Source organism: Patiria miniata, unplaced genomic scaffold, assembly GCF_015706575.1.
Source record: "Patiria miniata isolate m_02_andy unplaced genomic scaffold, ASM1570657v1 HiC_scaffold_3, whole genome shotgun sequence".
In the NCBI taxonomy this organism is placed as follows: domain Eukaryota; kingdom Metazoa; phylum Echinodermata; class Asteroidea; order Valvatida; family Asterinidae; genus Patiria; species Patiria miniata.
Window position 1 is genome coordinate 17,735,177 of NW_024037069.1, and position 27,931 is coordinate 17,763,107.

General features: G+C 39.2%; 1 protein-coding gene across 1 annotated transcript; it reads right to left on the reverse strand.

The window, feature by feature from the left end:
• Nucleotides 1–529: 529 nt before the first annotated feature.
• LOC119738025 (lon protease homolog 2, peroxisomal-like) lies at nucleotides 530–27,931 on the reverse strand. The gene is made up of 18 exons (XM_038212741.1): nucleotides 27,715–27,931; nucleotides 25,903–25,990; nucleotides 23,319–23,517; nucleotides 21,477–21,577; nucleotides 19,771–19,854; nucleotides 19,018–19,250; nucleotides 17,640–17,813; nucleotides 15,089–15,274; nucleotides 14,577–14,724; nucleotides 12,351–12,430; nucleotides 11,083–11,315; nucleotides 9,646–9,935; nucleotides 7,736–7,793; nucleotides 6,271–6,425; nucleotides 5,651–5,787; nucleotides 4,370–4,436; nucleotides 3,001–3,111; nucleotides 530–1,368 (listed from the first exon to the last, which is right to left on the reverse strand). Exons 1-18 carry the CDS (start codon nucleotides 27,819–27,821, stop codon nucleotides 1,249–1,251), a joined length of 2,571 nt encoding a protein of 856 aa, XP_038068669.1. The 5' UTR covers nucleotides 27,822–27,931; the 3' UTR covers nucleotides 530–1,248.

Genomic DNA, 27,931 nt, shown 5'->3' on the forward strand with positions numbered 1-27,931 from the left:
TCGACAAAGAAAAACTTAAGGCAAATTTGAACAACAACATCTAGGGTCACTGCATTCAAGTTTTCATAAAAATCAATGAAAGAATGTAGAAGTTATATACTTCTTTTCAAAAACTTAAAGAGGTTGTGGAATGCTGAAAGTCGTTTTGTTTTTTATATTTTTTTATTGTAGAGTGGACCCATATATATCATAATGACAAAGTCCCATTCTTTTGTAATGTGCGTTTATATGTTTATAAAACTGAAATTCATCGAGTATTTGTTGGTCGGCGAGCGCATAATTGAAATCAACAGTCGTCGGGTTCTTCGTAAAATGAGAAAAATCATGACGTAATAAACAGGACTCGTTTAAACTACGCTGCATCGGGAGTCCTTATATTACGTCACGATTTACTATGTTTTGTTTGCTGCCCCCAACGACGACTTTCACACAAATTGCACGTTCGGGTCGAAACAGGACCTGAAGAACAGCTCTCAAAAGTACCTTTTGTATTCATTTCATAACAGAAACAATAGTCGTTTTTATTTCATCACACCTTAGGCTACATATGCCCGAAAAATGACGGAAATGTCTTCGAGCATTCCACAACCTCTTTAACCTGAACTTTAACATACATGTACGCGTTCATACTGGGATACGAGCATGCGGGGGTACGGTCATACAGTCATACAGAATTTAGGACTAGTAAGTGCCCCCAAAAGCTTTGTTTAGTTAACACAATATACTTTCTTCCAATAAAATACAGATAAATAAGCCTTAAAGTGAAAGTACCAATGTTTTGTTGGACAATTGGAACCAGTTGCAAATAACAATTGCTGAAATCTCCAAAAATTTCTTCACAGTTACGTACTTAAAGATTAAATAACATTGCATATAGCCAACAAAATTTACCGTCATTACTTATCTTTTGAATAAAAACGACTTTGTTGAATCTTTTTATTAAACTTTTAAACTGAGGTATTATCGCTAGTAGTGACATTTGAAGACATACATAATTCTTGAAAATAGCCTTTTTGGACAAAACAGATTTTAGGGACATTCTGTTTAAATGGTGATATAATTTGATCATTTTTCCATCTATAAGAAGGTTTATTAAATGGACTTACTAGCCATAACTTTTTTTGGCGTTACATATATTTTAAATGTGAAGTATTTGGGGGGGGGGGGATTTGGTTTAGCTTTTTTACTACATTTCCAATTGTATTTTGTTGTTTTTGCATACAAGTCTCTCTCTATTGGGCTACTAATTTATAATTTACTTGGTATGACAGTTGGTTCAGCTTGTGGTATCATCGAAGAGAAACCGTCATCAAATGCTGCTTGAAGAACCTCCTCAAGTCGAGAGACGGGGATAAACTTCAGGTCATTCTGAACATAAGTAAAATAAACAAGAAAAGTTGCATTATACAAATGCAAACGCCTAGCAACCGTGACTTCCCATGATGTGATGCCACCCTTTTACCATCAGGTTCTCTTGGTTACCTGGGCCAAACGAAGGGGCAAATTTCATGAAAATCATCTGTTTTTCAAAAAAAAAAATTTTGGTGAAAATGAATGAACACATCAATATCTACAACCTGGTGAGGCTATACTTTCAAAAAATTAATTTGCCAAAAGTGCCGTTTTGCATTTTCACGAAGGGGCGAATTTCCGCACTCTATGGTATTAATAAATTTTCAGTAAATAAATACATTGTAATACAATTGCGCGTACATCACGAAAGGGCGAATTCCATGCGCGTGCAATAAAACATTTTCATGAAGGGGTGAATTTGCTAAATGGTCTTTTCTTTCGTTTTCAGGAACAGCCACTTCTCTTAATTGATTAATTCTGCAAAACTAATCAACTATTTTTCTTAAAGTTTGCTACATTTAGGAAGATTAGAAGCTCTTCTTTCCTCTGATACCTAAATCTTGCATATTTTATGCATTTTTAAGTTTCAAATTGTCAAATGAAAAAAGGACCAACTTTAAACGCAATTATCTTGAATGTTTGTTCAGACAGTGAAATAATAAATAAATTCGCCTCTTCGTGAAAACGGTGACGATTTATATCATATTGGATCACTTTGAGAGGCATATTATACAAATAATGAATGTTTGCGAGTGCAATGATAAGAATAATTTCATGAGGTGACAGATGAAATGTTCCATTGTTCCATGTGGCATTCAAAACACTATAAAAATATGTCTCTCTCGCCTGCGTCACTAAGTTAAAAGAGGCAAATTCAAAATGGCGGCGATGCCGGGTAGCATCATGGATGGGCGCCAAGAGGCACATTATTGTGCGACTAAACGCTTTGCGAATTGGCCAGCCGGCAAAAGGGAAACATGCAAATGCAGTTGCTCCTGGGGCAAGATGAACAAAGTAGACTCTAAGAGTTTAAGGCCAGGGCCCACAACATGATTATAGCTATCAAGAGGTGTTTTATCCTGACTATCATTAAAGGGAAGATACAACATTTGCAAACATCACAAAACGAAATGATCAAATTATCATGAAATACCTTACTGGATTTTTGGGGAATGACAGTCTAAAGAATCCTATAAAATCGTGGCGCGTGGTGTGCTATCATTCTCAAGAAAAATGGTACTTTTCCAACGCTGGTCGGCCGACCAGCATTGGAAAAAAATGGCTTTTTCAAAACCTGCTTCTAATTTTTCATAATTAGTTATTCATTGTTTTCTTTGCAATTGATTACACACCTGTGAAGGGGTAAAAGCCTGCAGGACTGATTCTCTGACCTTACAATTCCCGAAAGTCTATAAATTGCTCCGTTTCATCTTAAGTGGGGTTGGGGAACCAGTACAAGAACATGATTGGTTTTCTTGGTTTTTCCAACATCTACAAGCCCAAAACGTGAAACAAGTTATGCTATAACATACTAATCCTCCAAATCCATTTATTTCTGAAAATTGCAGCAAAAGCAAATGTTGTACATTCCCTTTAATATCACTTTACTTCCATTTTAATTGATTGAGCTGACCCAAGCATAATTACCTTGATACTCTGTGGCACTTCTTCCAAGTCTTTCTCGTTGCGCTTTGGTAGAATAATCCTTTTGATGCCAGCTCTGTGCGCTGCAAGTACCTTGGCCTTAATTCCTCCAACCTAACAAGAATCAGGAATAAATATGTTTATGTATCAACGGGGAGAATTTGTTTCATACAAATTCTAGGAAAACATGTTTTTGCTTAAAGATATCATTTTCAAAGATATCTATTAAAGCCAGAGTCCATCATTTGCAGCTATCCAAAAAGTAACCGGCGTAATTATTGTTGAAAACGTACTTCGTTGAAAGATAGTATGGGGACTAAACTCCCTGTGAAATTATTCTTTCTGGCAAGCTGTCATTTTGAAGAAATCAACGAAAGAAGGCCTTTCCAACGGTGCGTCTTAAGAAGCACCGTTGGAAATTTCCGTTAGTAGTTCGTTTTTTTATTCGGTGAAGTGCGCGCAAGCGTTGACACGACGCACACCCGCGCGCAGTTGCTATAATTCGTCGGATCAGTACGCTTGATTTCAAGGTATCTCTTTTTTAAACGTCAGTTCATAATCCCAGAACACAACTTCAGTTGAACAGAAATTTGATATTGCTATATGCCCTAAACAATGCAAGGATTTTTTTTTTTTTGGTGGTGCAAGAGAACAAAAACAAACAAACAAACAATTGCCACTTATCAAATAATTTTTCAATTAACATTTTGTCTTCTTACAATTTTGTTAAAATTTTTGCTTTAAATGTTTACTACCGACAGTTTTCATGCTTGACGAAACCAACAAAATCTTCATGCTTTTATTAGGTGATTTTGTAAAGGTGATTTCTTCAAACTACCATTTTTGAACAAGGCAATGACACAAAAAGACAACAATATTAAATTGATACAACAAGTACCATGATTCCTGGATCACCAGAGAGGGAGATTAGGGCGTACAAGTTCTTGAATTTAAAATAATATTTGTAAGTTCTTCAGACAGAGATGCCAAAGGGTCTGCTTGAAAAAACCGGAACAGGGTCTGCTTGAAAAAAAAAAAACGTAACAGCTTGCTGAAAAAAACGGAACTTTTGTGTGTGCAAAAATGACTCGGAGTCCGACACAAAGTTTTTTTCCAATTTATTTTGACGGCCGAAAAAAAAACGGAATTTTGTGAGATTTAAAAAAAAAAAACGGAATTCCAGTTAAAACCGGAAAAGTGGCATCTCTGTTAAAAAAATCATTCCAACAAAATAACATTTTATGTGGAATGCCCAATTCTGGTGATTATTTAATGTAATATGTAGTGTACCCACTTTTTTTTAGTTTTGTTTTTCTTTTGTAATTTTCAAGGATGCAACCATTAAACGAGGACAATGGTTGAGGCTACTCACCGGCAGTACAAGTCCCCTCAGTGTAATCTCACCAGTCATAGCAGTATCTTGGCAAACGTGGCGATCACTGAAAAAAACACCAAAATTTGGATCGTTCAGCATAATTTACTTATTTTCCTTTGTTGAAACATTAACTGTGGCTAAACCTGGTGGTGATACCCAAGTGTATAGTTTGTTTTTTTCGCACTGTATAACGAACAACGCGGGATCCACAGAAATTGTTTGTAATTTCGGATGGTGATATTTACAGTGCAAGGCCACTATAACGAACATCTTGGGACCCACAGAAATTGTTTGTAATAGCGGTTGCTCGTAATAGCTGTCGTTCGGTATAGCGATTTTAAGCTGCTGGTGCTCCAGTACTCACTTTTCAATACATAGCGCCCTTCCAAACTTTACCATGCACGCCCTGGTAGTTACTGAAAGACCACTTTAAACACATGCTGACTATTGAATTATCTCATTAGGGGCCATTCAAAATTTTAGAAGTTTGTAAATTTCAAATTTTTTTTGAAATTGTTTTGACCCAACCACCCACCTCTATTTTCGATCTAAAAATATTGATTTTCCATTCAATAAAAAAACATAACAAATGTCCAGTTCAGTGACATCGGAATTCAGCTGCAGTCTGTATACAGTACCTTACCAACAACACAGCCTACTGGCATTCCCGTACGTAGGGAATCCACTTGGAAACATGTAAAACTAGTCCATTCTACACGGTGTTATCATAGAGCTATAAAAAGGAGCTCCATCATGATAATTAGTATCAGCTCGCTCCAAAAAACCAAAACTATTGTCTTGGCGTAAAGAGTGTAATGACTCCCATTATTCATGGAGTTTATTTAGAAATTTCGTTCATTTTGGATTGAGAAAAAAATGAACTCTCAACTTGCGCTTTCAGGCATGGGCGCTGCCTTGTTTATCACCGGAGGTAAAGTCATTATGTCTCTACATACATACCCAGCCAGATGTTTGTCAGAAAATTATTTTCTTATTTTTCGAGGCATTTTTAAAGGGTTCACTTTGCACTTGAAAATAAAATCGGAAAATCACGCCAAAATAATTTTTTCTTCTAACTTTGTAACAGGTAAATAAACTCACGATTTATGAACGGGAGTGTTTAGAACTTGTGAAATTTGTGGGTTTTTTTGAAATTGTGAAATTTCAGTTAAAACTTTTGCTCTAGCTAGGCGCTACAGGTGAAAAATCAAAGTGCGCCACGTTAGGGGCCGCGCCACGTCAGGGTACATCAACAATATACCTGATTGTGAGTCCTACCTGAAGAGAGAGGTGAGTACAGTCACAATGGTGATACCAGCCGAGGGGCCATCTTTGCCCACGGCTCCAGCAGGAAAGTGAATATGAACGTCAGTATTCTCCATCAGGTCAACACCTTCCTTAGCAAGTATACCATACTGGGAAAACATAATGGACAAACCAAATGTAATCATTATTGGTTTAAGTCACAAAACCTAAATTGTATTGTCACATTATACTTTCTATTTTTGCTATCTTCTGTGCACGGCCAAAAGTACTATACCCGTAGCAACCAAAGTACTATACCATTAGCAACCAAAGTACTATACCCATGGCGTGGTATTTGTGTGCAAATGCATGCTGGTGTGCGTGTAGCGCGTTTTGTTCCAAAGAGAGCGCGCAACAGAGTTGGGCTTAAACATTTCATGAAGGGGTAGTTTGGAAGAGAAAAATATATTTTCCACAGTTAATTATTATTATTACATTATAACTTACTGAGTCAATGAACTAGTGGAGTTTGCATGAGTTGGAAGTTCAGTCAGAATGTCTCCCACTAAGTCCAGAGATAACAAAGCAGCACTAATGTTAAATAGAAGTGAAAAGCATGCAATTACATGTGTATTACTATTAAGTTGACTGACCTCTTTGGCATGTGTCCTGACCCAGTTGAGAGCTAATGTAGCAGACTCCTTCATGACATCTCCTAACTGACCAGTCAGAGTCAGGGTACCATCTCCGTCCATTTTGGTAGCCTCTACATACATGATTTCACCCCCAAGGGCAGTCCATGCCAGACCTGTCAATAGTAAAGATTTATTAAGGGAATGTACAACATTTTCAGAAATATATGAATTTGGAGGATCAGTTGCAGAAAATATTGTTAAAATGACTTGTTTCGCGTTTTGGGCTTGTAGATGCTGGAAAAACCAAGAAAACTTTCATGTTCTTGTAGTCTGGTTCCCTGACCCCACTTGAGATGAATTAGAGCAATTTATAGACTTTGTGGAATTGTATGGTCAGAGAATCAGTCTAGAAGGCTTGTACCCCTACACAGGTGTGTGATCAATTGCAAAGTAAATGCGGAATAACCAATTAGGAAAAATCAGGAGCAGGTTTTTGAAAAAAGCCAGTTTTCTCCAACGCTGGTCGGTCGACCAGCGTTGGAAAAATACCATTTTTCTTGAAAATGTCAGCACACCAGGAGCCACGATTTTACAGGATTCTTTAGACTGTCATTCCCTTACCACCCAGTAAGGCATTTCATGATAATTTGATCACTTCGTTTTGTGATGTTTGCAAATGTTGTATCTCCCCTTTAAAGGGAAAATACAAAAAAAAAAACATCACCTTTGTTGCAAACAACAAACTGTTTTTCTTTAAAGGGGGGAATGTACATCATTGGCTTTTGCTGTAATTTTCAGATATGAAGTATTTGAGGGGTTAGTATAATAGATAAAAATATTGTTACACTGCCATGTTTGAAGTTTTGTGTTCGAAATTGCTGGAAAAACCAAGAAAAAACAAAAATGTTCAAGTAGTCTGGTTCCCTGACTCCACTAAAGTTGAAATGGATCAATTTTTAGATGACGGAAAATTGTAAGGTAAGGGAACCAGTCTAGCTGGCCTGCACCCATTCATGAACATGTAACCAATAGCAAACAAAATTTTGACTGAAAAAAAAATGGTACATTTGGAGCAGTAGTTGAAAAATAGTCAGGTTTTTCCAACAGTGGTCGGCCGACCACCGTTGGGAATTTACACAAAAATACCACTTTTCTTGAAAATGACTTCACACCAGGTGCCATAATTTTACAGGATGCTTTAGACTGTCATTTACCAGCATCCTAGTAAGGTTTTTGGTAAACATTTGGTAGTTTTGTTTTACGATGTGTGCAAATGTTGTATATGCCCTTTAAATTAAGAAAAAAATATGAAAAATATAAATGGAACACAATTCATTATTTCCGTAAAATAAAGGATCTCAAGTTATGAATGTATTTTGCAAAGCAAATTTTAAATTGGAAAAGATTTGTTTGAATAAAAATGAACAATGTTAATAACGACTCGTTACAGGGATCTAGCCATAGTTTATCTTAGCCAACCTACCAACAGCAACACCTGGTTGCAACAGTCTCTCAGACATTTCACTCTCATAAACTGGAATCTGAAAACAAATATAACAGTCACCAAATGATTTCTTTACTGAAAATGTTAATTTGAACCAGTGAAGCAAAGTTTGGTACATGACTGTTACAAAGCTTTATTACACCTCATACAGTACATTCTTATGAGCACTTTTTTTCAGTGATGGATGTTCCAACACGCATCAGGGAAATAGAAACAGCTAAAGTGCCAGTTGGGTAAAGACCACCCCCCCCCCCCCTTCAAATTAATTTCCAAATTTCCTACATCTTATCAAACTTCCTTTCTTGCTCATATTTGATCAGAGTTTGGAACAATTGCAGAATACCCCGCCACTCGGGAATACACCCCTAAATTCTCTGGCTACGAGGTTGGAATCACTGGAAAATTAACAATTCAAGTCCATTGCCAGCTATGCGGATACTGAGTGGGGGTCCCCTTGAGAACGAAGCAACACAAAAGTAATGGGAGTTGCTGAAAATTTGTTAAGTCCAAACCAACTACCCTGTTGCCGGCTACGCGGCTACAAAGTGGGAGTCCTTATATGCTTGAGAACGAAGCAACACAAAAGTAATGGGAGTTGCTGAAAATTTGTTAAGTCCAAACCAACTACCCTGTTGCCAGCTACGCGGATACGAAGTGGGAGTCCCCTTGAATATGCTTGAGAACGAAGCAACACAAAAGTAATGGGAGTTGCTGAAATTTTTTTAAGTCCAAACCAACTACCCTGTTGGCGGCTACGCGGATACGGGTGGGAGTGCAGTGGAGCATGACGCATGGTACATACATGTAGCGCTGAGAAGGTTTATTGAGGGCAATCAACCGTGATTCCGTAGCCGGCTACGAGGTGCATAGATCGAGTGGCGGGGTATTCTGCAATTGTGCCCAGAGTTTTCATCTGTTCCTAGTCAGTAATGCCAATAACTAGGATTTTTCTCTTGTTTTCTATTATTAAGCTGTGGTTTCTTTTCATGTTTTCACGTTTATTACTGTAATTACAAAGTCAGTATATAGACACTCAGAACATCTATTTGACTCGTAATAACTTTTTCTGCTCGTTCCCTTATACCCCAGAATGAAAAATATAGTAAAAGGAACAGGATAATGACAATAAAAGGGTACAAAGAAGTGTAATTACACAAACCACAGATGAAACTGGCCTGAGCAAAAAAAAAATCAGAATTTCCCCGGTGTCGAAAATGTGTTCCCGACCGCAGTCGCTTCATGTATAATTTTACCGAGAACGATATCCACGAGAACGATGTAAAATCTTAAAACAATCGCCCTGGTAAATGCAGTTTTCTAATGTACGTCGAGAAATAGTCCCCATTGTTATCTTTTTCCTCCAACCATCGCCACTGGAATTAATCTTTAATGCCCGTTTCTATTTCGGAGAGATTATCCTCACGTTTGACCATCTGTAACATTTTTGTAGCGGCTATAGCATCGTACGTGTGCATGCGCTATGCACGCACCATGCAAGATGTCTGTGTGCCGCAGTGATTTTTCCGTGTCATAGGTCAATGTTTAGCCTATTCTCCAGCCAGAAAAGGGTCCGATCAGCGTTGGTCTAGGTGTTCCTACTGTAGAAACACCCAATTTGTGACTGGTGAAAGAGATCAAAACTACGCTCGCAATTATTTTTACGTGCCGTTTTCATCGACTTTTCATCGCCTTTTTGTCGAAATTATAGTTTAACAAAAAACACAATTTGTAAAAAAAATCCTTACAAAATCAAGTTTTGTGGGACACATTGTAAGAAAATCAGAAATTTTGTTTAAAAAGTCAAAAAAGTCGGTTTTCCGATTAAAATCGGAAAAAGTTTCATCTCTGAACAAACTATGGAATTGCCAATAAGACATAAAACATCTTACCCCGAGGATATCTTTGACGGCATGTTTGTCAATGACAATAGGCATATCAGGTGGATGGGTGATAGCAGCATCAGCTGTAGCAACCAGAGATGCCTTGTCCAGTAACTCAGTTCCCTGGTGATCTACATCGTGTCCTCCATCATCCTCCTCGTCAGTCGTTTTGTTGGCTGTAACCATGATTGTCTTGGAACGTGTCTGTGTCTCAGCCACATGGACTGCAACAGCACGGCAGACCGCTCCAATCTTCCGTTCCAGAGTCCTCACGCCAGCCTCTCGGGTGTACTTGGCAACTATCAATCAACAGATTAAAAAAAATAAGCATATGTGATTCCTTCAGCTAAAGCTGGTTGATGACACTTGTTTCAGTTCCATCCAAGGCTGGATTCACCACTCTTCATCCTATTGCCTACAAAATGCTGAAGGGCAATTCCACGGTTACTCACGTTACATTTTTGATGCACTTTTGAGTTTCCTTGGGCTGTAATTACCTTACTGAAAAGGTTTAATAACTGTTATCCCCATGGTAGATAGAGTAGACCTAGACCTACATGTACCTAAGCACCAAAGATGATCTGACATGACGCACACGCACGCGCGGTTGCTATAATTCGTCGGATCAGTGCGCGACATCGCGTAGCTGCAATCGGCTCAGTGAAAACATGTCTCAAACGCTGAATTCAGGCCATGTTCAAAACATGATTCAGCAACTTTTGGTTTGAAATTGAGATCCTAGAATGCTGTTTTTCTCGGAATATACAGCTGAAGCTGAGCCGAAACTTCATCAGGTTAGTTGTTCAATACCCTTCTTTAGATTTTGAGCACGTTTGTTGATTCAAACGAACAAAATGCACAAATTACAAATGATGGACTATACCTTTAACTGCCAGAGCATGCACATGGCAGTCCGCGCATGCCGATACTACGCAATACAGACAGTGTTTGTCATTGACACTAGACATCCAGAAAAAAATGTTATGTACTGTATCTGTATGTACGAACATGAGCGAACACGAACACGAACATGAAAATGTGAGGTCATGTTCAAATTTCAATTTCGGTACCGCGCTTCTGTGCACATGTACATGTTTTGCTGCCGTGGAAACAAAAACACAATTCTATGTCACACAAATCCTCGAAATTCTTACCATGTCATAGATTATGGATTCATTGTATTCATTTATGTTTTGTCCACATGCATGTGCACTGGATTTTTTCTTGTTTTTTTTTTTAACTCTTTAAAACTGCTCTACAGTTCAGGCTTTCAATTTTGTTGGTACATATTACATTTCAAACTTTACAAGCTTGCAGGTATGAAACCCAACAACTCGTGTGTCAAGCATGCTACTAGCGTGTTGCTATTTTCATAAGGGAATGTTCAGGCTAATTTCTTTTTTTTGAAGTTCCCCTGCCACAAAATGTTGAATTAAAATGACTCACTTATAATCTTGACGGAGTTTTCAGGGAATTGTATCTGTTCAGCAGTCAGCCCGTGTTCCTTGAGTTGTTTTGGGATCAGATGGCGTGTGGCAATATGAAGCTTCTCCTCTTGCGTGTAGCCAGGGACGTTTATCAATTCCATTCGATCCTTCAGAGCTGGCGGGATGTCTCCTGTGCTATTAGCGGTGGCGATGAAGAGAACTTGTGAAAGATCAAAGGGAACATTGAGATAACTGAAGAAAGCTGGCTAAGGAGTCAAACTGACAATCATATGTCTCACCACCGACCACATCTCTGACATAATGGAGGAATAGCCACACATGATAGTAAAAACTGTTGAAAAGATTAACTAGACTTATACTTAGTACTTGGTTGGTGGTCCTACGAAATATTCCACCTAGGGAATTTAAACTGGAGGTGTGGCACCAGGGTTTACAAGGTGCTGCGGCCACTGCCAGAAACACCGGGGCGAACCCCTTCTCTTAGCGACAAGTGTTACTGGGTTCTTTAACGTGCATTACACAACACACGGGACCTACGGCCTTATGTCCCATCCGAAGGACGAAGCAATAATGGTAAAGTGCCTTGCTCAAGAGCACAAGCACCATGTTCCCACGGCCAGGATTCGAACCCGTGTACCACGGCACACGAGTCAAACACCGTTACCATTGGACCACAGCCCCCACTGTACGTTTGTGGACAAACACAGGGCTGTTTCAGCGGCTTTTTTGGCGACATGTGACATGTAAAGTTTCAAGTTCCATCAAGGAAGGATGTGTTGTTCTGTTTATAAATAAACGTTGGCATATAATGTGTGATGACATTCTCATAGTCACGTGATGACGTCATCATGACATCACATCAATTTCATCTATAACACATCCCACTTTAGGTACACACCAAGTTACAACTAAATCGCACTTGTTAAATATTTGAAAAATCTATCTGTCTTGGGTCGCTAGAGGGTGCCCTTTCGAGTGACGAAGTCATCATGCTGTTTGGGGGTTTTTTTAGTTTTTTTTTGTTTTTTTGGAATTTCTCAGTATTAAGCACTTAGTTTGTTTGTAAAATGCTTGTAAAATGTCTGTAGTAAAATGCTTTCATTTTCAAGTTATATTATTTTTCATTGCACTTCCGGTAACACGGGAAGTGAAGGTCAAGCAGTTTTGTCCTCAGAAATTAGAAATGTTGCCCAAACCACCATCTATCACCTCACGAAATATGAACACAATACTCTTCTTTGCATTAAGTTCTTTTTGCAAGGATACTGATCTGTAAATGCATTATTCTGCTCAGGATCCAAAACCTCAAGCAATGCTGCAGCAGGATCTCCTTGCATACTCTTCCCCTGCAAAGGTATGTGTAAAAGGCAGTTATGAAGTTTCCAAATTCACAAGATCAACACTACACTGAGTGTGTAACCATGCATAAACCATTTACCTCACATACATGGTACCATTATCTCTAAGCAAACTTGACTCCTCGATCTTGATTGGTCGATTCATGGCAACAACAGTGTGATATGAGGCTGTATTGCACGGACCATATCGCACCCTGCATATTGCGCTATTCCAAGATGTGAGCGACATTCCAGCTGCATGCGCTATAGCCGCTAAAAGGTTCGTGTAAAGCGATGGTCCAACTTTACTGCGCATCTAGTTTGCTTGAAGATAAATTCGTTAACACGCTCGCGCTCGTGGAACACGAAAAATGTAGTGCGTCTGTGTCCCACATGCCACTCGGCCTTCAGCCACGTGGTATGTGGGACACAGACGCACTACATTATTCTGTGTTCCACTCGCGCTCGCGGGATAACTAATAATACACCTTCAACCTGAAGTCATTAGTCCTAGGACAGTTTACTTATTTCTATAGGTCAAGTGGCCATTATCACGTTGGTGGTCTCAATCTGCAGTGTAAACACCATTCAGTGATATTTAAAACCGGACGTGAGAACCTGCATGCCCCGTATGCCAGCTACAATGGTGCTTCAGTGACCACCCAAGGGGGAGCCCCCCTCGGGGGGCTTAAGCACCCCCCCCCCCCCCCCCCCCCCCCCCCCCCCCCCGGTTGTTAATTTATTTTTTTTTGTATTCTTTTTTTAAAGTCCCACGATTTGACCTTGGTGACACGAATGTGGCCCGTTTTCGAGTAGTATAATAGTAAGTCTGGCCACCAACGTCAAAATAGGCCGGCCCTCAAAAAAAAAACACACATTTTTTTCTGCGACCAAAGCAAAATTTTTTGAAAAGAATTCAACTTTTAACAAATTTGTAAACAAAATTTTTTTGAGGCCCCCCCTCCAAACCAAATCCTGGGTGTGCCACTGTCAGGTGCTTAATAAGCATTGCTTTGATCTCTATGTCCATTAATGTCCATGTCCATTGATCTCCATTAATTTTGTAAGTAAGAAATAAGTTATTACTTAAATTTCCCATGCATCAGTAATCTTCTCATAACTGTTTCTTCAGATGTTTTCTTCCTCTTACGTTAAAATTAGCTTTGAAACTGATGCAAAACTATACCCTGCGACCGAAACTCACCTTTAACAAAAAGAAAATGCACTGATTTCCAGACGATATAGAACTCAATGCACGTTATCAAGAGATAAGACAACACTTAAACCGATCTTAAGTTACGAATTTAGGATGTATGGAATGCATTTTAAGTTTGGTGAAATGGATCCCATGATAAGACACGAGTTAGGACAAGTTATTCTTCCAAAGACATGTCTTAGTATTTCGTGAAGTCGGCCCCAGACCACTAAGCCTGTTTTAAACCCCATGTATATCTGCTTTATCACACTATTATCTAAACTCAGTTGAATAATCTAAGAGGTATGCCATTTTTCTTTCAATGCCTTTGTCAACTTGTTCACCGAAGATCCACGAAAATAATTATGGAAAACTTTCATGAAATTGTGTCAAAAACTTGCTAGATGATTTCACATATGGCATGGTAAAACTTTAATAGTAGGGAAGAAGGTTTGTGAGTACGCCACAAATCTCTTTTGTGACAAAGTGTTGGTTCTGAAGAGAACCGGTACTGAGAAAAGTGTCTCAACGTTTTGAACAGTATGCTCTGCTCGTCTTCAGGAGATTTACAGGGCCGTATCATAAGTCCGACGCCTCATAGGTCCAACGCCTCATAAGTCCACAATTTTGGACTTATGAGGCGTCGGACTTATAAGGCATAAAAGTTATTTATTCCGCCTCATAGGTCCGACGTCTCATAAGTCCGACGTCAGAAAAACGAGGCATTTAATTTGTCGGACCTACAAGGCGTCTGAGCTACGAGGAGTCAGAGCTATGAGGCATCGGACTTATGAGGCGTCGGACCTATGAAGCATCAGACTTATGGGCCTTGATTTGGTTAAGGGATGTGATTTTGTCGGACTTATGAGGCGTCGGACCTATGAGGCGTCAGACTTTTGAACAGACCCCAGATTTACCATGCAAAGTTCAAACAACTCTTCTATTAAGTGACATAGTTACCAGTTTGTCAATCTCATCTAGGAGGAAGACAGGGTTGTTTGTCCCGACGAGCTTCAGTCCATGAATGATACGCCCTGGCATGGAGCCAATGTAGGTACGGCGGTGACCTCGAATGTCAGATTGGTCACAACAGCCTCCAAGAGAAATCCTACAATAAAACCAAATGAAGAGCTTTTCGTTGAACTATTTGTGGGAAGTTTAGGGCCAACAAAACATGAACAATTTGAATGAGTGTCAGTAGACAACTTGAGCTAATTTGTTATAGATTTGGGCATAGCGTTCTGCCGCCTTACAAAAAACACCATATTGATAAAAAGAAAACAAAAGGGCAAACAGATACTTGAATCATACGCTTACAAAACTTCTGATTGGAAAAACTAACAATTTCAAATGTCCTGCGCTGCAAAGTTGTCGACCATCTCCCACAATGCACTGGGAAAAATGAACTCTCCATGGCAAACCCTTGGTGGCGCACTGCATTGTGAATCGCCTGAATTAAAGGTATACTGTACCTGTGAAAGGTTCGTCCCAAAGTGTGTGCAATAGAGCGACCCACACTTGTCTTGCCAACTCCAGGTGGGCCAACAAAGCACAGAATTGGACCCTTTAGGCTATTCTTCAATTGTCGAACAGCCAGGTATTCTACCACACGTCTCTTCAGTTTGTCCAATCCATAGTGATCAACATCCAAATCACGCCTGCCGGAAGTAAATACAGGGTTACCGGGAAAAAATGCATTCCCATACGTTTGCCTTTAAAAGAGAAAGGGATCAGTGGATTTTTATGTATCGGTTATCAGATTAAAGCTGAGAGCGTTTTCTTTCAAATACTGAAAAAAATCATGAAAATAGCACTTTGGGTTCTGAGAAAATGCCAATTATGTAAAAGTAGTCATTTTCAAGTACTTCAAACAGGGAAACATTTTACTACTCTTCATTTGTGCAATTTGTCAAAAATAATAAACAAATTTCACAAATGAAGGGTAATTGCACAGTAGGCTATACTGTGAAATGTTTCTCTTTTTGAAGTACAGTACTTGTGTGCAGGATGAAAATTGATTACTTTTACAACCCAAAGTCTTATTTTTAGTCCTATTGAAAACCCCTTCAGCATCATTATGATGCTGAGAGGTTTACAGCAGAGATGCCACAGGGTCTGCTTGAAAAAAACGGAACTGGGTCTGCTTTTTCTTGGTGTCAGAACAGGGGGGGGGGGGGGATTTCGCATTATTTTTAAGGAATTTCTATGAACATTTTTTTTGACAGAGCCTGGGGGGTGTTTTTTTTAACCCCCCCCCCCTCGGATTGTTGCCTGGAGTTTATCAGATTAATTGCTATATCGACTATATGAAAGAATTTTTATGATGAAGACTGAAACAGGCACCGTTTTGTAAATAGCCGTTAAGTTGTGATAATCATTGTGGGATTCTGTTGAGTAGTCTGATTTGGTATGGTTTTTGTGATATTTACATGTACATGTGCCTTGTATAATTTGTGCTTTGATGATTATAAAGTACACCAAATATTTGGCATAGATATGTCAGAGGGGCCTCATAGCCGAGCGGTTAGAGCGTTGGTGGTACGAAGGTTGGTGGTACGAATCCCATTTGGACCAAAAACTGGAAAACTCTCTCTGACGACCCAACAGTAAAATGGGTACCTGATTCGTTCAGGGAAGGTAAGACGGCGAAAGGAGAGGACTGGGCACTGCCACTCATATGCCGCGCCCAAGACACAGTGGACCTCTAACATCCCACTGCCCCTACGGCCAGTAATGGCTATGGGATCTGTACCTTTTACTTTTTTTATGTCGTTTAGAATGGACAAAAATAGGGCCGATACTTTTCATTAACGGTTTTACTGTGGGTGATAGACTGGCTGTCTCGTTTCCAGTCCAGGCCATTAGGGCTGATATTGCCCGTTTCCTACTTTTTTTGGGCACCTCTCCAGTCACCGTTACTTTTTTGAGTATTTTAAAACCTGCTATCCAAACAATGACAACTGTAGGATTAGCTTACAGAGCGCCGCGCTTTTGACATTTGTTTCAATGACATTATCATTCCAGTTTTGGTTTAACGAACACAAACATGTTCACGTTTGATTGGAGCACACCACGGACGCTTCAGAAACTAATATTGCACCTTGAAAATGTTAAATTGAAATTTGGGCATATAAATAATGCGGGCTTCCATGACAGTTGAGTCTTGATTGCAATGTTGGTCTTAACTGAAAATTTCGTTTTGAATAAATTATTTTTCAGTTACATTTTTTATCATGTTTTCAGAGATAAAATTGGTCTTGAACAGTACATGGTGTTCTTGATTTCGTCGCTTTGCTCAGGAACTGATAAAAACCTTGAAAATCGATAATTGTTTGATTTTGAGTTTTACTAGCCTTTTTATTGTAGTTGTCTCAAGGAACAATTTGACCAAGTTTCAAAGCAAAATATTGTTTACTTTCTTAATTATTGTACACAAACATTTGACAAAAAGCCTGAAATCCGTGTTTTTCGTTTTTTTGAAGTGTAAAAAAGTGTAAATTGTTTTCACGAAGTGACAACAAGTCACCTCTTGAACAGGGCCAGAGGAATTATACATTGGTCTACACGCGTCAGGATGGGAGCATACACGCGCGCGCGAACGATGTTGGAAAAGAACAGACGCGCACGCGCTCAACTGTCGTAGGACGCGTAAAAGTAACATGTTTGTTGCGTCGACAAAAGTACAAATAAGTAAATCCTCTGCGGTTTCATGTTCCCACGAAGTGACAAAAACTGTGTACAAAGTCATGGGGAAAATATGGGACCCAAATTATTGTTTAATTAAGAACTATTTTTAACAAGAAAACTATGAATTAGCAAAGAGCAAATCATAAGCTATTGGACAGTGTAAACATTTCCGAATTATGTTACTGCAAAGTAGTCAAAAATGTCTTTTGAAAAAATGAATAACTTCAAATGCGATTATCTCGGGATGAACTTTTGTCAAATTTTGAGGTTTTTGTCTTTTCGTGAGCAAAGCGACGATTTGATTGTGTGTAGTATTCCAAAAATAGTGATACCAACCTTGCTTGTTTAATGTCCAGTGTATCAGTAGATTGCTTGGACCAAGGCAACTCTACCATGAGCTCCAGGTAGTTACGGATCAGCCCATATTCAGGCATGGCCGTTGGAGTCTTCTTCAAACGTTTCAGCTCCTTATGACAAGCTTTGTGGGCATGAGGTGGCATGTCAGCTTTTCTAAAAGCCAAGACAAACAAATTAATATAAAGTAAGTGCATTTCCATCCTTAACCCTAACTCCCTAGGCCTTTTTGCTAGGATGTAGCCTCAATCCTGCAAAATCCTCCAATTGGCCTCATGGAAAAATAGCATTGATAGCCTCAATCCTGCAAATTCCTCCATTATTTTTTTGAATATGGTCCGTGGAGGGGTGACCACTGCCTGAATCCTGCAAAATCCTGCGGCAGTGACTGTCAATATGTGGAGGCTTGGCCAGTGACATCCTGGAGCAGTACAGAGGATTTCAAGTATAATCCAGGCCCATATTTATGCATGGCTGAGCAAAAACAACACAAGGTCCAGCCCAAGACCTTGACAAAGTGCATCCTACAAAATCAGTAACGCAGTTTTGCCATGTAACCTCAATGCTCCAAATTCATCCACTTTGGCAAAGAGGATTTTGAAGGATTCAGGGCGGTTAGGGTTAAATAGGATAAGAAATCAATAGCCAATATTGATGACAAAAATGATGCGAACTGTATGCTGCTATCTGTGCCTTCAGTTGCAAATAATTTGGCTCCCAATGCACATGCAGAATGATATGTCTTTTGTGTAGGGATGCATTCTTACATGACTCTTATGAGTTTGCAGAGCTGTCAGCTAGTCCATGGTCTCAAGTTCAACAAGGCCCGATTCAAGTACCAAAATCATCAAATTTAAATTAAACATGTTAAAAATTCATATTACAACAACAACGCAAGGCCTATTATTTTATATTAATATTATTCTGGAGACCAAGGGCTGTTGGTAATCTTGACCTTATTCCTTTAAAAATAAGAAAAACTAAGCGTAATTCGTATTAAATTTTCCCAAGAAATGCACAGGATTTAACGGAGAGTCCAGAATTAAATGGGCTAGGATGTAGAAAATTGTTTTATTTAAAAAATCAAGAGAACCAAACAAATTATACTTAATTAACCCTTTAATGTATTCCGCGTCTCTTTCTCTCTGAAGTCGGGAGGGGGGGGGGGAATGGGGATGACGTTACAGTTAACTGCTCGTCGGTTAAGAATAATCGATACTGTAATATCCTATTCTCTTGACGGGAATGAATATGAAGTATCGCTTTGAGATAAACAGAGTTTCGAGTTATCAGAGTTTGACTTATCACAATTTCACCGTATTAACAATCTTAATTTCAATCTTCTTCATAGGGTACTGACCTGATCTTGTGCTCCAAGTCCGTGATTTCATCCAATTCATTCTCTTCTTCCATGTCTGCGATGTTGACTTTCTTCAATACATTCTTTAAAGCGAGGGTGTTTTGCCTGTCTCTCAATGTATGAGGACCAGAGTTTGCTCGGGTACGTTGTAAGAGCTTCAGTCCCTCTATCTGCCTTGCAAGGAGAGGAAGAGTCCTCTTGATGCGTTCTTCGAGGTCTATAGCATCCAGGACCTTGGCATAGGAACAATCAATACGGGGTGACCATAAGGTTATGGCAAAATTCTGCTAAATACACTTCAAAAATCTGTCAGATTTATAAAAAATCTGCCAAATTCCTCAGAATCACTCGAAATACACTACAAACACTTAAAATCACATGCAGATTTGTAGTATTGCCTAAATTATTAAGGCTAATTACATTATAATCAATTTACATGTATAGTAACATAAAGATGGTATGAAATTGCAAAATAGGGGGGCATAGATTTTTGGAGGCCAAGTGTCCGGAGAAAAAAAAAACATTTATTCGCTTTTTCTTAAAAGCCAGTCTTTACCTCACATGTTAATACACCCCACGTGCTCAAGTCTCAACCAATTAGAAGCTATCAACTCTCCAAGGTATTTGTTAATGTATTTTATATGTATACGTCATTAAGATTGCAATGAATATCAGACAGTATGTATGTGTATATATACCGACTCCACCAAATTGACCCATCTTTCACATTCAGGTACAGGTGCATGTACTTACCTGCAGTTTCTCACTGTAAGAAGCTTTGACAATGGAGGCAAATATGTCAAGAAGCCTTGCAGTGGGAAGACTTTCAAGAAGTTTCTGGCAAATTGAAGCAAAACAAGGATGCATCAAACCGTTAGAGCAATTCTATTAACAACCAAGCAACTCACAATACTGAACAATTTGTGTCTATTGGCCAGCAGATGGTCCTCTACAATTGCAGCATTTCTTTATAGGAGTTTAAAGCCAGAGTCCATTTGCAGAGGCTATCCAAAAAGTAACTGGCGTAATTATTGTTAAAAAACATACTTGGTTGAAAGATAGTAAGAGGACTAAACTCCCTGAGAAATTATTCTTTCTGGCAAGCTGTCATTTTTAAGAAATCAACAAAAGAAGGCCTTTCCAACGGTGCTTCTTAAGAAACACCATAGGAAATTCAAATTAGTATTTTGTTTTGTTATTCGGCGAAGCGCGTGCAATCATTGGCACGACGCACACGCGTGCGTGGTTGCTATAATTCGTCGGATCACGACATCGCGTAGCTGCAATCGGCTCAGTGAGAACGTGTATCGGACGCTGAATTCAGGTCCAACATGATTCAGCAACTTTTGATTTGAATCGAGATCCTAGAATGTTGTTTTTCTCGAAATATACAGCTAAAGCTGAGCTGAAACTTCATCAGGTTAGTTGCTCAGCACCCTTCTTTAGATCTTGAGCACTTTTGTTGCTTCAAACGAACAAAATGCACATATTACAAACGATGGACTATACCTTTAATGGGAGTGAATTGAAACCAACATGCATTTTCATGACTTCATGCCGACATGTTCTTGTGGTTAAGCATCATCTTTTCATTGTTAATATATATGTGTGGTAACACATTAGGAAAAAAAACACATTCACTCTTCGTAGAAACTACTCAATTTAGGCACTTCCCATTAAAGGGGCACTAGGTCCTGAAATCCCGAAAATTTTATGTTTTAGATTGTTTACTTATCCTATTTCAAACATCTGGTTGAAAGGAAACCAACCTAATGTCTTACAGTTCCCGAGAAAAGACGAAAAAAAACCTGCTTGTTTACATCGGACACGACGGAGCACGAATACGTTTTTCGTGTCGTTCTCAGTGTACGATATACACGTTGTGTGTCTCGGGAACAGCGGTGACCAATCACCATCAATGCAAAAAAAAAGTGGTTTCCTCAACCTCCGCAAAAGGCGAACACTTTACGAATGAAATCACAACTAGTATCCAAACAGCTCGAATTTATGGGGTCGCAAAAGTGGACCCCGAAATTTGTTCTCACACGCATAATACAGGAATAACACAAAAATGCCCAGTTTTGAAAGGATAGTTGTGTGGATGTTTATATCCTACTTTTAAATGTTATTTCCGATTAACATCATCTCGTTCAAAGCGCGTTTTGTAGCCCAACTGGGCTGTTGCAGGACCTAGTGTCCCTTTAAATAGAACAGTTAAGGAGCATAGCCAAACAGAAGCAGTTTCTGGTTAATTTCCAGTAAAAGTTTTATATGTTTTACAGCCCTCAGTTTATACTCACCTGAAATTAGGCGGCTTTGTTGTGAACTCAATGGCTTCAACACTTTTCCCATGCTACCGATACGTTTCATGAAAGCATATATACACAAATGACTTCAGGGCGAAAATGACCTGAAAATCCCTTCAAAAGGTTTGACACTTTGAAGGGAAAAAATCCTACCTTTAGTTTAGCAACAACAGGAACAGCAATGTCTAGTAAATCCACCAGATTGCCTGCTTGCTCTCTGAAATTCATCATGACTGGATGGTCATCACCAAAATCTTCCAGTAAGAGAAAGGGTAAGGGAAAAAAATGTTGTTAATAATACTAATCTAAAATATTTTGATAAGTTTTCATTTTGAAAGAGACAGCGAAAATATTTAATAGGAAATTTTCAGTGCAAATTACCCCGATACAATTTTTTGAGATTATCAAATATCTAATGAAACAATAGACTTTGGGTAAAAAATTACTTCTCTCCAAGTAAATATTTCTTAATATATTTGAAGAAATTTATTCCTTATTTACCAAAGAAGATAACATGTCTATCATTTGTGCACGATTTACTAGTTCACAATTGAACAAAAATATTTCTATATAAATATTTCTTTATAAAGATGTCTACTTCTCATATTACAGGCACATGTACACATATACTCCCTTTTTGCTGTAATAAGCCAGTTCAGTATTGTGCATGTGCACAATGATATGGGTCACGGGTCATTAATCGAACTTTTCGAAGGTGCATGAACGAGGGCACACAATACTTGCAGGTAAATTACAAGCAGAATGGGCCTGCGCGCAACATCGCGTAACATCACGTCAGCGGATGTTATCCTGAACGACCTTGGGTCATTGAAATACCGAACTGGCTTATTGTCAGCAATATGAAAATATAAGAATGGAAAGTTTGCAAGGTGAAATTAACAGCAAGGTACCGGTACATGTAAGTTTGCAGAACACGATGTGAAGTTAAATCTCTTTTTTGAGTTTGCGATGGTTCTGAGATGAACCTGTTTGAACTCAATGTTTCCAACATACTGCTGTGTACCGGAATCGGAACTGGATACCCGGGTACCCAACGTTGACGTCAGGAACCAGTTCCAGATTATGGAATAGTTTACACATTACTTAGTAACTTCTCAGACAATGGGGCATCACAAAATCCAAGAAGGTGGCGCCCATAGAATGCAAAAGTGATGAAAAGTTAATACTGAGTAAAAGCTCTTCCAGCATTGATTACAGCTTGGCACCGCCAGCTCATTGACATCAACAGATTGGCAAGGATCTAATGATCCAGGCCATACCAAATCCAATGAGGAACTTGGCTTTATTCCGTGGCCAAACTTGGCAAAGGATTTGCCTTTTCAGCTCGTTCCACAAATTCTCCAGAGGATTGGCAGTCAGGCGTGGAGCTGGGTATTCGATTACCTGCAAACTCCCAACTGCCCCCAGTTCTCTAATAAAATCTGGGGTTGAGTCGGCTAGATATTCCTCTGTAAACAAGCGATATGCAGTGGTGCATTTACCTGCTAAAATGGGAATTCTGGGCTGATCAAACCATGATCAAACGATGGGCAGAAGAGATCAGTGGAATGGACAATGGTAGCAAAACCCAAATTATTGAAACCCGCTACTAGACAATGAGACGTGAAGTTAAAAAAATACAAAGCTCTTTTGTACATGCTTCTATTGTGGTAACCAAGGTCGCAGACCTTGGTTACCACAATAGTGCCCAAAAATTTTTGATTCAAATCAGCACAACTTTTACTCATATTTGAAAGACTTTCCCAAGTGTTCCACTCTTCCATATCTACATAAATGTACATGTATAAAGCAAAATGAACAAGCTTTCTTGTTTGTGCTGGAAATGCCACATCAGAAGACTACATGTACATGTTGGTATTGTTCATTAAAGTTGTGGGCTTGGACTTGAGGTGTTTTTTTACCTTACCATGACTTTGAAAAATTACTTGAAAAAGTGATGAGCGCCTAAAGTTGCAGTTAAAAGGGTTGACTAACCTGTCCCTTGTCCAGGCAACTTATCCAGCTGCACAACCTGAGCGACGGGATAGGGCGTTTCCTGCAGGAGTTTCTCCAGCTTGAAACGGCACAAACCAGTCACAAGAAGAGTGTATGCTGGTCGAGGCCAGTTGGTACCGGTCACCTGCACCACGACTGCAGCAGTGCCAATGTGATGTATAGCAGTGAAGTCGTCAGTCTGTACAAATCAATGAATTGATAATCAAATGATTGTCAATCTTGGCATTACGAAACAATGCTGAATCATTCATTAACTCTTTCAGTGCCAAAGTCGTACATGTACGAGGTATACAGTCGACTCTCGTTAGTACAAACTCGTTTGTTAACACAAAATTCTGGTTATAACAAACATAAAGCCTTGGTCCCGACTGTGCATTTATGTGCACAATGAATGGGACTGACGTTCCTCTTGATACAAAATTCTGATATAACAAACAATTTGGCTAGGTCCGAACGAGTTTGTTATAACGAGACTCGACTGTACAATGTATTTGTTAGTTCGACAGTGCCAACCTCGTACATGTACGAGGTAATGTTCGTACTTAAAATCGCCAAACCTCGTACATGTACAAGGTAATGTTCATACTTAAAATCGCCAAACCTCGTACATGTACAAGGTAATGTTCATACTTAAAATCGCCAAACCTCGTACATGTACAAGGTAATGTTCATACTTAAAATCGCCAAACCTTGACATGTACAAGGTAATGTTCATACTTAAAATCGCCAAACCTCGTACATGTACAAGGTAATGTTCGTACTTAAAATCGCCAAACCTCGTACATGTACAAGGTAATGTTCATACTTAAAATCGCCAAACCTCGTACATGTACAAGGTAATGTTCATACTTAAAATCGCCAAACCTCGTACATGTACAAGGTACTGTTCATACTTAAAATCGCCAAACCTCGTACATGTACAAGGTAATGTTCATACTTAAAATCGCCAAACCTCGTACATGTACAAGGTAATGTTCATACTTAAAATCGCCAAACCTCGTACATGTACAAGGTAGACAGGTAGAGTAAGCATGTTATCACAGGGGGGCACTCTCGCTCTTTCTAATAATATCATTTTCATTCAGGTACGACCTGTATTTATTTGTTTCATTCAAGTTCTTGCGAGAGGGCGCAGCACTGACACTCGTATTTTCTGCAAAAAGTGCGGAATTCCCCTGTGTGCAGGACAGTGTTTCAGGGTGTATCACTATGTACGTGACTACTTTTGACTTTCCAATATACCAAGGATATACCACAGAGCAACAACAACAAATTTAGTGAGTAAAACTTATTTACTTTTTGTTTACAGAATTTTGAACAATTACAAAAAAAACGCTCGAAGTTGGGCACTTTAGGGTTAAACTTTTCAAATTTCGCGGGCACTGAAAGAGTTAAAGTAAACAAAAAACTACATACATAGCAATCCCCTACGTGTATGAAAACACAGTTGTTCTGTTCATTTATAATTTGATTTTAACATGATCTACAATATGTTCAATGATTTCAACAAGTCAAGATAACTTTAACATGACTGACTGTTTGTCTGCTTTCCTTCTTAAAAAAAAACACCATTCAGTACATGTATCCCACTACAAAGTAATTTACAAACATTTGCTTCTTTTTTTTTTTACCAAAACGGGCATTCAAATATGTATAACTTGTAGGATTTTTTGGGGATAAATTAAAACAAAGTTACAAATACTTTGTGATTTGTATTTCTCTTGGATATTCTTTTTTTTTTAAAGAAAAAGAAAAACCTACACCTGAAGAGTTCTAGTGGTAAAATTCTGTGTTTCTCACTTAAAAGTCATTCTTTCAACCACAAATTCCCCAATTCAACCTTTGAATTGACGCATTTCGGTTTGAGTTTCCACTGCAGTTTTTTGGTACTAAAATGTTTACATTATTACAATACATATTATCAATGTCTCAGCAAGTGCTATAAGCAAGTCCATTTATGATGTCTTCATATGTATATGAATAAAATACTTAAAGGGAATATACATTGTACATCATTTGCTTTTGCTGTAATTTTCAGAAATGGATGGATTTGGGGGGTTGGTAATATACAGCAAATATTGTTACACTGACTTTTTTGACGTTTTGGGTTCGTAGATGCTTGAAAACCAGGAAAAACAATAATTTTCCTGTACTAGTCTGGTTCCCTGACTCCATTTAAGATGAAACGGAGCAATTTATAGACATTGGGGAATTGTAAGGTTAGGGAACCAGTCTAGCTGGCTTGTACTCCTTTATAGGTGTGTAATCGATTTCAAACAAATGCGGACTAACTAAAGATGGTAAATTGGGGCCAGTATTTGAAAAAAGCCATTTTTTTTGTATCAGTGGTTGGCCGACCAGCGTTGGAAATTGATACAAAAATACCACTTTTTTAAAAAATGACAGTATACCAGGTGCCATAATTTACAGGATGCATATAAGACTGTCATTCATTAACAGTCCGGCAAGGTATTTCAAAATAATTTGGTACTTTTATTTTTTGATGTTTGCAAATGTTGTATTTTCTCTTTAAATGGCCATGAATACATACATTGTAACCCACCTCATTTGTAGATTCCCTGGGCACAACACCAATGACTGTGCTACTCAGAGTGTTATGCCTCAGAATGCGACTCTTCACCAAGTTCATACTGTCAAAAGAGCACAAGAACGAAATGTTGACAAACACAAATGCCGCACGCCCCATATGGAGTCAAACTACCCGGTACATGACTTTTTACATCATACCGGTACAAACACCAAACTCCAATCACTAATAACTGGGACCTAAAAGACCTACATGTAGATCTTCAAAGCTAGTCTGAAGCTGGTATACCATCTTTCTACATTTCAACACCCCAAGGACAACAATCAAATGAAAAGCACATGGGCAATTCCACGGTTACTCATTTTACATTTTGATCTTATGAGGGACATTTGGGGGTAAAATGACGATGACAGCGCGGCGACAACACGCGACCCGAAAATAAAGGTGGCGATCACCGCAAAATTGTGATTTCTACCCCAAGAATCTGTTCAGAATTGCAAAACGGGTGTCATTAGAATTGAAAAAAGTCTGCTTTTGATTGTAAAGGTGATTTGTGAGCAATAAAAAAACATTTTTGACTCTAATTTGATCAAAATAAAACAGGGGCCCTACACTTCACGATCGCCCAAAAAAACAACTTTTTAAATAATTTTAACTTTATTTCGTATGCTGAAGGTGTCCTTTGTCACTATTTCTACAGCGTATTTTGATGTTCCAAAACGTAATACAACATTTGTTGACGCTGGGTTGACGACCGTTCACGCTTGTTGACAGTTAGCCCCACCATGGCCCTGTCACGCCCCAACTATCGCATCGGTCCCAACTATAGTTGGGACTGTCCCAACTATAGTGCGGCAGTTGGGTCGGCCCAACTATAGTTAGGACTGGAGTTGCGCCGGATGCTTCATCCTTGATAGATCTTGTTGGATTAAATGTTCCGCGGCGCTGGCACCGTGTATTCGTCGTGCATGCGCATGCCGCAAGGCTGGCCGGTCACGTGGTACTGCCTAGTTGGATGAGTTGTCCAGCTGCTGGGTTGATTGTCCAGCAACATTTTGCAAAATTCAAAGATTGCCATGGCCGGCCAACTATAGATGGGCCCCACCCATAGCTAATGTCAAAGGTCCCAAGTAAAGTCGGACAGTATGTAACAGAGCTGTAGGGAATGTTTTATAGTCGTCGTACATCAATGTAAATAGTTGGGACCGCCAAATAAAAATATTGCGGTGGCCCAACTACAGATGGTCCCCACCCATAGATAATTTCATTGGTCCCAAGTAAAGTCAGATGTGTATTAGAGTTGTAGGGAATGTTTTATAATCGTACAACAATGTACACTATAGTTGGGACCGCAAAATAAAAAGATTGGAGTGGCCCAACTATAGATTCGCCCCATCAATAACTAATTTCAGTGGTCCCCAGTAAAGTCAGACGTGTATCAGAGCTGTAGGGAATGTTTTACAGTTGTACATCAATGTAAACTATAGTTGGGACACCGCAAAATAAAAAGATCGGAGTGGCCCAACTATAGATGGGCCAGCCCAACAGTGGAACTTACAGTTGGGACAGGCCCAACTATAGTTGGGCCAGCCCAACTGTGGAACTACAGTTGGGACAGGCCCAACTATAGTTGGGACAGTCCCAACTATAGTTGGGACCGATGCGATAGTTGGGGCGTGACAGCCCCACTAGAGTGGCCGCGGTATGCTGCGCTGAACCTCTGAGGTTCAGCGCAGCATACCGCGGCCACACTAGTGGGGCTAGTTGACAGTTCTAAGACGCTTGTTGACTCATTTTATTTTTGAGGGACCCGGTTTCGCAACTTACTTCCTTTGTGAATTAACTGGAATTCTCATTGATGAACCAGGCAGGAGAATACCGTCTGCAACTAGAAGAATCGGCAGACGCCGAGGAATGGACAGGTTTGACGCCATACCTACAAACTGTCATGACATGTAATCTATGAAACCTCGCTTACGTCCACGTAATCTTCTTTCCTAAATAAATACCTAAGCTTACCTATACAGTACCATACGCATGTCTA

Bases quoted from the DNA above. Each gene is read 5' to 3' on its own strand.
- LOC119738025 (XM_038212741.1), bottom strand. From the start codon at position 27,821: ATGGCGTCAAACCTGTCCATTCCTCGGCGTCTGCCGATTCTTCTAGTT. The intron at 14,725-15,088 runs GTACAGTATACC...GTTTTATTGTAG, and splicing joins TTGGGACGAACCTTTCACAG to GATTTCTCTTGGAGGCTGTT. The intron at 1,369-3,000 runs GTAATTATGCTT...ACTTATGTTCAG, and splicing joins AAGTGCCACAGAGTATCAAG to AATGACCTGAAGTTTATCCC.